Below are 9,946 nucleotides of genomic sequence, written 5' to 3' on the forward strand. Positions count from 1 at the left end.
TTCACTACCATTCTATGCCTGCTCCATGATATGCGAGTGGTGGTTCTTAACAACGGATCTATCAGAGATCTTTTAAGGTTAAGAGGGGAGATAAGCAAGGCTGTGTCATCACTCCAACACTCTTCTCAATATTCCTTACCGTGATGCTACATCTGACCAACAACAATCTTTCATTTGGAGAAGAGCTAAACTACAGAACAGATGGTAAACTGTTTAATGTCAGTCAACACCAAACCAAAACTAAGACCACCCCAACCTCAATCATCAAGCTCCAGCATAATATTGATAATGCTGCAGTCTGTGCTCAGTTGGAAGCAGACCTTCATCAATCATCAGCATCTTTACTGAGGCATTCAAAATAATGGGACTGATGCTTAACATTCAGAAGACTAAGGATCTCTATCAACAAGTTCTTAATGAGCAGTTCCCAGATCCAGTAATTCAGATTCACATTGAGACTCTGAAGAAAACCAAGTAGTTCTTGTACCTTGTTAGCCTTCCATGAGAGATGGCTTCCAACATCACCTCAAATGTGCAAGTGCAGCCTTCAGACACCTGAGGACATGGGTATTTGAATATTGCGCATCAGAACTGAAATCAAGCTCATGGTTTATCAAGCAATTTTCATAGATTCATAGATGTTAGGGTCGGAAGGGACCTCAATAGATCATCAAGTCCGACCCCCTGCATAAGCAGGAAAGAGTGCTGGGTCTAGATGACCCCAGCTAGATACTCATCTAACCTCCTCTTGAAGACCCCCAGGGTAGGGGAGAGCACCACCTCCCTTGGGAGCCCGTTCCAGACCTTGGCCACTCGAACTGTGAAGAAGTTCTTCCTAACGTCCAGTCTGAATCTGCTCTCTGCTAGCTTGTGGCCATTGTTTCTTGTAACCCCCGGGGGCGCCTTGGTGAATAAATCCTCACCAATTCCCTTCTGTGCCCCCGTGATGAACTTATAGGCAGCCACAAGGTCGCCTCTCAACCTTCTCTTGCGGAGGCTGAAAAGGTCCAGTTTCTCTAGTCTCTCCTCGTAGGGCTTGGTCTGCAGGCCCTTGACCATACGAGTTGCTCTTCTCTGGACCCTCTCCAGATTATCCGCATCCTTCTTGAAGTGCGGCGCCCAGAATTGCACGCAGTACTCCAACTGCGGTCTGACCAACGCCCTATAGAGGGGAAGTATCACCTCCCTGGACCTATTTGTCATGCATCTGCTGATGCACGATAAAGTGCCATTGGCTTTTCTGATGGCTTAGTCACACTGCCGGCTCATGTTCATCTTGGAGTCCACTAGGACTCCAAGATCCCTTTCCACCTCTGTGCCACCCAGCAGGTCATTCCCTAGGCTGTAGGTGTGCTGGACATTTTTCCTCCCTAGGTGCAGCACTTTGCATTTCTCCTTGTTGAACTGCATCCTGTTGTTTTCTGCCCACTTGTCCAACCTATCCAGGTCTGCCTGCAGCTGTTCCCTGCCCTCCGGCGTGTCCACTTCTCCCCATAGCTTTGTGTCATCTGCAAACGTGGACAGAGTACATTTGACTCCCTCGTCCAAGTCGCTGATGAAGACATTAAAGAGTATCGGTCCAAGGACCGAACCCTGCGGGACCCCACTGCCCACACCCTTCCAGGTCGAGACCGACCCATCTACCACGACTCTTTGGGTGCGACCCTCTAGCCAATTCGCCACCTACCGGACTGTGCAGTCATCCACATCACAGCCTCTTAGCTTGTTCGCCAGTATGGGGTGGGATACCGTATCGAAGGCCTTCCTGAAGTCTAAGTATACGACATCCACCCCTCCTCCTGTGTCCAGGCGTTTCGTAACCTGGTCATAGAAAGAGACTAGGTTGGTCAGGCACGATCTGCCCGCCACAAACCCGTGCTGGTTTCCCCTCAGCATAATTTGCCCTGCCGGGCTCTCACAAATGTGAGCCTTGATAATTTTTTCAAAGACTTTACCAAGGATGGAGGTGAGACTGACCGGCCTATAGTTGCCCGGGTCCTCCTTCCTCCCCTTTTTGAAAATGGGGACCACGTTAGCCCTTTTCCAGTCTTCTGGGACTTGGCCCGTGCGCCACAAGCGTTCGAATATTCCCGCCAGTGGCTCTGCAATGATGTCGGCCAGTGCCTTCAGCACCCTCGGATGGAGCCCATCCGGGCCTGCCGACTTAAAGGCATCCAATTCTTCCAAGTGACTCTGCACCACCTCAGGATCTACGTATGGAAGTCTGGCACCTTGCTGCTGCCTCTCTACAACCCCAGTGAGAGACTTGTCGTGCCCCTCGCTTAGGAACACTGAGGCAAAGAACTCGTTGAGGAGTTCAGCCTTGTCCCCCCTATCTGTCACCAATTGTTTCTGCCCATTTAGCAGGGGTCCTATTCCTCCCTGGGCCTTCCTTTTACTCCCAATATATCTAAAAAACAATTTCTTGTTGTCCTTTACTTGGGTTGCCATCCTCAGCTCCATAGTAGCTTTGGCCCACCTAACTGCCTCCCTATTTTGATCCCCACCACCTTGCTGCTTGGAGCCGAGATGTAAACAATGTACAGGAGATGCCTCGAGTTGTTGGAAAAGTACCATCAATAAATACTGCCTACAGAAGAGCCTTCAAATCTAGTGGGAAAACAAATGCACCAACATCCTCTAGCAAGCAAATGCCATGAGCATCGAGGTGATGATTATCTGACATCAAGTTAGCTGGGCCAGCCACATCATCCAGATGCCCAATTCCAGACTCCTAAAGCAAGATTTATTCTCCCAACTCAGTAAAGGCATATATGCTCAAGAGGAGGGCAGAGAAAGCACCTCAAGGCCAACTTGAAAAAAAATGCAGCATCAACTTGTGGGAGACTATCACACAGGACTGCCCCAAATGTATGAAGAGTCTGTTGTAATAAACTCAATACTTTGAAACCATCCTCTTTGGAACCACCCTTCAGGTAGTTAAAGACTGCTATCAAATCCCCTCTGTTTTCTCTTCTACAGACTAAATAAGACCAGTTCCCTCAGCCTCTCCTAATAAGTCATATGCCCCAGCCCCCTCACCATTTTTGGTGCCCTCTGCTGGACTCTAATTTGTCCACATCCTTTCTATAGTGGGGGCCCAAAACCGGACACAGTAATCCAGATGTGGTCTCACCAGCGCAGAATAGAGGGGAATAATTACGTCCCTCAATCTGCTGGCAACACTCCTACTAAGGCAGCCTGGTATGCCATTAGCCTTCTTGGCAACAAGGACACACTGCTGGCTCATATCCAGCTTATTGTCCACTGTAACCCGCAGGTCCTTTTCCGCAGAGCTACTGCTTAGCCAGTTGGTCCCAAGACTGTAGCAGTGCATGGGATTGTTCCATCCTAAATGCAGGACTTTGCACTTGTCCTTGTTGAACCTCACAAGATTTCTTTTGGCTCAATCCTCCAATTTGTCTATGTCGCTCCGAATCCTAGCTCTACCCTACACTGTATCTACTACACCCCCCAGCTCGGTGTCATCCGCAAATGTGCATAGGGTGCACTCCATCCCACCTTCCAAGTCACTGTTGAAGACATTAACAGCACCAGCTACAAGTGCCAGCTTGGGGCACTCCATTTGATACCAGCTGCCAACTAGACCGCGAGCCACTGATCACTACCTGTTGAGCCCAACAATTGAGCCCGCTTTCTGTCCACCTTACAGTCCATCCATTCAACCAATACTTCCCTATTTTGCTTGCAAGAATTTTGTGGGAGACTGCATCAAAAGCCTTCCTAAATTCAAGGTATATCACGTCCACTGCTTTCTCCACATCCACAGAGCCAGTTATCTCATCACAGAAGGCAATTAGGTTGGTCAGGCATGATGTGCCCGTGGCAAAGTCTTGCTGACTGTTCTGATCACTTTCGTCTCCTTCAAGCATTTAGAAATGGATTCCATGAGGACCTGCTCCATGATTTTTCCAGGGACTGAGGTGAGGCTGACCAGGCTGTAGTTCCCTGGATCCTCCTCCTTCCCTTTCTTAAAGATGGGCACTATATATTGCCCTTTTCCAATCACCCAGGACCTTCCACAATCACCATGAGTTTTCAAAGATGATGGCCAGCAGCTTTGCAATCACATCAGCCAACTCCCTCAGCTGCATCACATCTGATCCCATGGACTTGTACATGTCCAGCTTTTCTAAATAGTCCCTTAACCTGTTCTTTCACCACTGAGGGCTGCTCAACTTCTCCCAAAACTATGCTGCCCAGTGCAGTAGTCTGGGAGCTGATCTTGCCTGTGAAAACTAAGGTAAAAAAGGCACTGAGTATTTTAGCCTCTCTCATCATCTGTCACTAGGTTGCCTCCCCCATTCAGTAAGGGACCCACACTTTCCCTGACCTTCCTCTTGTTGCCAACGTACTTGTAGAAACCCTTCTTGTTACCCTTCATGTCCCTTGCTAGCTGCAACTCCAGTTGCGCTTTGACCTTCCTGATTTCATCCCTATATGCCTGAGCAATATTCTTGTACTCCTCCCTAATCGTCTATCCAAGCTTCCACTTTTTGTCAGCTCCATTTTTGTGTTTAAGCTAACCAAAGAGTTCTGCTAAGCCAAGCCAGTTGCCTGCTACATTTGCTATTCTTCCTGCACACTGGGATGGTTTCTTTCTGGACACTCAGCAAGATTTTTTTACAATATAAATGAATTACCACAATCTAAATCAATGAAATGCCACATAAATTATTGGAGAAAGTTAAGCTTATTTTTTAATTTTTTTTTCACCAAAGTGCATATTATTAAAAATATTCCTATCTAATAGCTATTCTTTATCAAATTCTGCCATACGTGAATGTTCGTTATAGTCAATCATGGGGGAGGGTGAAATGGGGAAGTGGGGAATATCCAAAAATGTGATTCCTTGGTCATATTTGGATCTCATTTACACTTGGGTAACTTTGGAATAATTACATGGGCTTCATTTACCCTGGAGTTTTAGAAATATAATTGAGAGCAGCATTTGTTCATTTGTGCATATGGCCTTTATTATTTATTTGTTTGCACAGACATATAAGGGAATTTTAACTGCCTGAGAAAAACCCAGTCTTTATTTTGGCTGGTGTAATATTACCCAGATGGACGTAACGGGAGAAAACTGACTACCTGGCAAAGATTCTAATTGTGAAGGTATGTCATATAACAGCACAAAACTAGAATTTATGATCCAGTTAGCTATCCTTAAAATATTTACACCCATCCCAAGAATATATTAAACACATTTAATATGCCTTTGGCCATATGCCTAAGAACGTACATGAAACATGCAAGTATTTTTTGTAGCCACATAACTTCTTTTATTAATTGTATTGCTGCATATTTATATAACAACTCGCTGTTGAGTAACATGCTTATTTTGGCAGAAATACTTGCTCATAAAAGATTATATGAAAAACAATTACGGAGCAATAAAATCATATACATTTCATGACTAATTTTAATGTTCAGCATGAACAAACAATAATGTTGACGATTACTATAAATTCTAATACAGTATCGGCTTCATTTTTCAAATGGATAAATGAAGGCATAGCGATGCTGAGGGCAAAATCCATAGATGAACATTAAGCTCCTAAATCCAAAATTGCAATCTAAAAAAATGGCTGTCCAGCAACTGCCTAATCTTGGAGATGTCCAAAACACTAGGTGCCCCTATTTTTGACCTGGAAATCTTGGGGTCTGGACACTGTTCTCAGGCTTGGGGCTATATTTTATCCAGTGGCTGTTCAATATAAAATGCATGAGAATCTTGGGAGCAAGCACATGATGATTAGAACTGAGCGATGGGAGTTAAAAATTCAAGTCACAGACTCATACTCCTCCTGGCTTTAAGTCCCATCAATCTTACATTCTTTGCCCTACAGTAGCAGATTCAACAGAAGATGTGTAAAGTATCCCCACCCTGCTTACACTAGAGTTTGGTGATTAGGGCACTTGCCTGGGAGGTGAGAATTAAAAAAAGATAAGGTGGGAAGGGACTTCAGGAGGTCATCTAGTCCAGCACCCTGCTCAAGGCAAGATCATCCATGACTAAACTATCCTGACTACATGTTTATCTAACCCAGGCATGCTCAACCATCAGCCCCTAGGGCCATGGCATCTGTCCTGTGGGGCTCCCTACAGGTTGGGAAATTTGGGAGCAGGAAACAGTGGCTATTAATAGTCACTTCTCCCTCACTGCAAAGACTCCTCCCCCTGTGCAGCACAGATTTCCCCCACAGATCAGATTGCCCCCCACCTCCGTGTGGCCAGTTCAGACTCTGCTGCACCTGCCCCATAAATTGGAGGAGGCTCATTCGCGAGATCCAGCACTGCCCATCTGGCCCACAGGGCAAAAACGTTGGGCACCACTCATCTAACATCTTCTTAAAAACTTCCAAGAATAGAGATACCACAGCCTATCCAGGTAGCCTAAGCATGCTCATAGTTAGGAAGTTCTGTCCAATAACCAACCTAAATCTCCCTTCTCGCAATTTAAGGCCATTACTTCTTCTCTTGTCCCTGCAGCAACAGGGAATAACCTATCATCATGGTCTTCATGTATTTGAAGACTATTATCAACTGTCCCCTCAGTCTTCCTTTCTCCACATTAAATACATCCAGTTCTTCCAAACTTCTCTCAAAAGTCATAGGTTTTAGACCTCTAATCATTTTTGTTGCTTGCCATTGGACTTTTGCTATTCGTACACATCTTTAAGTGATCAAACTTGGACACAGTGCTCTAGGCAAGGCCTCACCGCTGATGATTTGCATAGAAAAATCGCTTAATATGACTTGCATACAACCAGTTATTACATCCCAGTATGCTGCTGGCTCTTCTTGCAACAATTGCACACTGTTAACTCATATTCAACTTGCAGCCCACTACAATCCCTAGGTCTTTTTTGAAGTACTACAGCCTAGATAGTTCCCCAATTTTGGATGTATACCTTGCTTGTTCTGTCCTTTGCACTCCTCTGTATTTCATTTCATCTGAATAATTTTAGAGCACTTTTCCAACTTACAGAGGTCTTTTGAATCCTAATCCTATCTTCCAAAGTGTCTGATACCCAAGTCAGCTCGCTGTCATCTGTAAATTTGCTAAGTATACACTAAATTGCATCCTCCAAGTCATTAATGAAGATTTTAAACAGTAGTGGATCCAGGCCAAGTCCCTACAGAACACTGCTTGATACCTCTGCTCAATAAGACATCAAACCTTTGAAAACCTTTGCCACTGATCATGAGAAAGATGGGTTTTAATCCCCTGAAGCTGGGGAGGGCATCAAACCCAAGTATCCCACTTCCTGGAGAAGTGCTCTAATCGTTAGACTGGTATACAAAAGGGACATCACACAACCAGAACCCTATTTTAAAAGTGAACCATGCCTGGTTCTCTGAAGGAAATCTATGTTATGGATGTAAACACCATTTGAAAAAAATATTCATTTAACCTCCCCTAATTTGTTATGTATCCCAGGCCCAATTTGCCAAAACTAATTCCAAATCCAAGAGTCCAGAACCATAAGTGGCCCTACTACCAGCAAACATTCTCCACCCCCATCAGGGGCTTCAGATGTTCCCAAAACCTTTAGCGGGCATCCTATTTGCAGGCCCAAGCCTGGAGGCTTGGGGTTCGAATGCCCCTGAGTTTTTCTTGCCCTCAGCCATAAGGCCCCAGAGGCAATCCAGGGAGGAGTCTCTCATTTCCATAAAGTAGGCTTGAAGCCAAGACCTTCCCACTCCAGTAACTAAGTGGGAAGTTTACTATACATTACCTTGACAGGTACTATTCCCATGCCAGGAGCACTGTCTTCCCTGGTACGGCTAGAAAAACTGCCTCCATGGAAACAGTGATTCCCTTGCTAGGCAAGCATAGACTACACCTGATCTGAGCATCCTCTAATTTAATGATTAACCAATAACGCAGCAGCAGCTCAGACACAGCTGCTGCTGGGAGCTGCTCCGTGCTCCCAGGGCCCTCTAAGTGTGGGGAGGAGGCAAATCCAGCCAGACAACACAACCCAGGGTAAAAGGAGGAAGCACCTGTGAATGAGCAGCTAATCGCTTAATTGAGTCATTAAGTTGTTCCCTGTTTTCCTCTCCCTCCCCTCTTCCCTCTCCCCATTCCCTGCTCCTCCTTCCCTCCCACCTGCTCTGCTGCCTTCTGATTTCTACTGCAGCACTTCCCTTCCCCTCTTCCCTCCCAGACTGCACCCACCCCAAACTAAAGAATAACCAATTACAACTGCACTTACAGTTAAATGATTAATCATTTAACCTTGTACACCCCTAATCTATGTAGGAGCCTATTCTCAGGAGCAGACTCCCACACTCTGCATCCCAGGTGAATATATGCACCTCCTTTGTAGGGGGAAGTCAAGTACCTAAGCTCCACAGGGGAGGATTCTGTGCTCAGCATTTTTTCTGTCGGCTGGTTCTAGGTGGCTCCTAACTCAGTATGTCTTTTTTTTGGATCTTCTTCTGAAACAGTTAAGTCTTTCCATACACTCTGGAGGAAGCTTAGGCATCCAACTCTGGCCTTCAGATTTCACTCCGTCAGCTATGTACCTAAAAGCTAATTCCTCTTGGATCTTAGGTGATTTACCCAGTTAGTGGCAAAGTTCAGAAGCCACAAGATACAACTTTTACTTCGTTAGATGTTTCAGAAAATTTTCCCAAAAATAATTAAATCCTTAGTCAAGTGTAGCTTTGCCACTTAGTATCAGACCCTAAACCAGGGACGGACAGGTAGGGCCACACAGGCTGCTCGGGTGAGTTGTGGGCTAGGCTGCACCGACAATGACACCATATCATTTTGTAATAATTTGATCTACACAGGAAGAAACTTAGGTCATGTGTAGACAAAATGAGAGGCACATGCGCACGACACTTTAAAGAGGATTAAATGCTTTTGCACCACTTTAATGGTGTCGGTGTTTGCATGTCTTGGTGGCGTATTGCGCATTTATTCCAGCCACTGTAGGAAATTCAGCAACATAATGCACCTTAAATGACTTGGGGTGCAGCAAACTAAAACTCCTGGGCTGGGGGGGAAGGACACAGCTGCCACAAAAGGGAAGCACCAGCCCCCCTCGCAACCCAGGGACTGCTCTGCCTGCCAGCAGCTCGCCCTCCCCTCCCTGCCGGAGCGGCAAGTAAGTCTGCGGGGTGTGTGCACCACACGGGGGCTTAAATCAGCCCCAAACTGAAGTAGTGGTTTTTTTCAAACCCACCGCTTCAATTTAGGGCCCCCGTTTCGTCTACACACGCCCTTTGACCCCATCCACACATTGCACTTAAGGTGGGATTAAACAGTTAGTTATGCCTCAAGGGGTCACCCAGCCGCATGTGCGATCAAACTGTGTGATAAAAAGAGGAATAAGCTATAAAGTTACTCCAGAAGATGTATGTAATAACTCTATGGCTGCTTCCTACCATGCCATTAATTGAGCACGTGGCTGGCAGGAGGTCCCACCCGCCTTCCCCTGCACTGCAGACGGCCCGTAACAGAGCAGATGGAAGACGCGCTGGGAGCGGAACCATATCACGGCCATGGCAGTGCCTGGGAGGCCTGCGCTGAACCCGCCCCCTGCAGCGTTACCTCGCCTGGAGCCCTCTTCGCCAGCTGGCGTGACCCCGGCCCCAGCCCCGGCTCCAGCGAACGCCGGGAAAAGCGCCATACCGCCTCGGCCGCACTCCCAAGCCCCACCCGGCGCGGCAAGATGGCGCCGCGCCCCGCCTCGCCTCGCCTCGTCCCTCGGGGCATGCTGGGAAATGGAGTTCGGCCCGCAGCGCTCCCAACATGGCGGCAAAGGCCGCATCAGGGGGTCCGCGCTCACCTGTGACGTGAAGGACCCGCCCCCCGCAGGCGGGCACCTCCTTGTGGCGCACGGAGCTCGGCGCTGGGGGAAGGCGCGCGAGGCGAGGCTGTAGCCGCGGTGCCACAACAGGGGAG

The 9,946-nt window shown here is 47.1% G+C and overlaps 1 protein-coding gene across 1 annotated transcript in view; it reads right to left on the bottom strand.

Moving 5' to 3' along the window:
• Positions 1 to 9,721, bottom strand: part of NRDE2 (NRDE-2, necessary for RNA interference, domain containing) — a 47,598-nt gene extending 37,877 nt beyond the window's left edge. The window contains exon 1 of the mRNA XM_006270381.4: positions 9,593 to 9,721. Within this exon, the coding sequence (XP_006270443.1) occupies positions 9,593 to 9,671 (79 nt within the window). The 5' untranslated portion in view covers positions 9,672 to 9,721. The remainder of the gene's footprint in view (positions 1 to 9,592) is intronic.
• Between the last annotated feature and the right edge of the window lie 225 nt (positions 9,722 to 9,946).

Source organism: Alligator mississippiensis, chromosome 2, assembly GCF_030867095.1.
Source record: "Alligator mississippiensis isolate rAllMis1 chromosome 2, rAllMis1, whole genome shotgun sequence".
NCBI classification, from domain to species: Eukaryota; Metazoa; Chordata; order Crocodylia; family Alligatoridae; genus Alligator; species Alligator mississippiensis.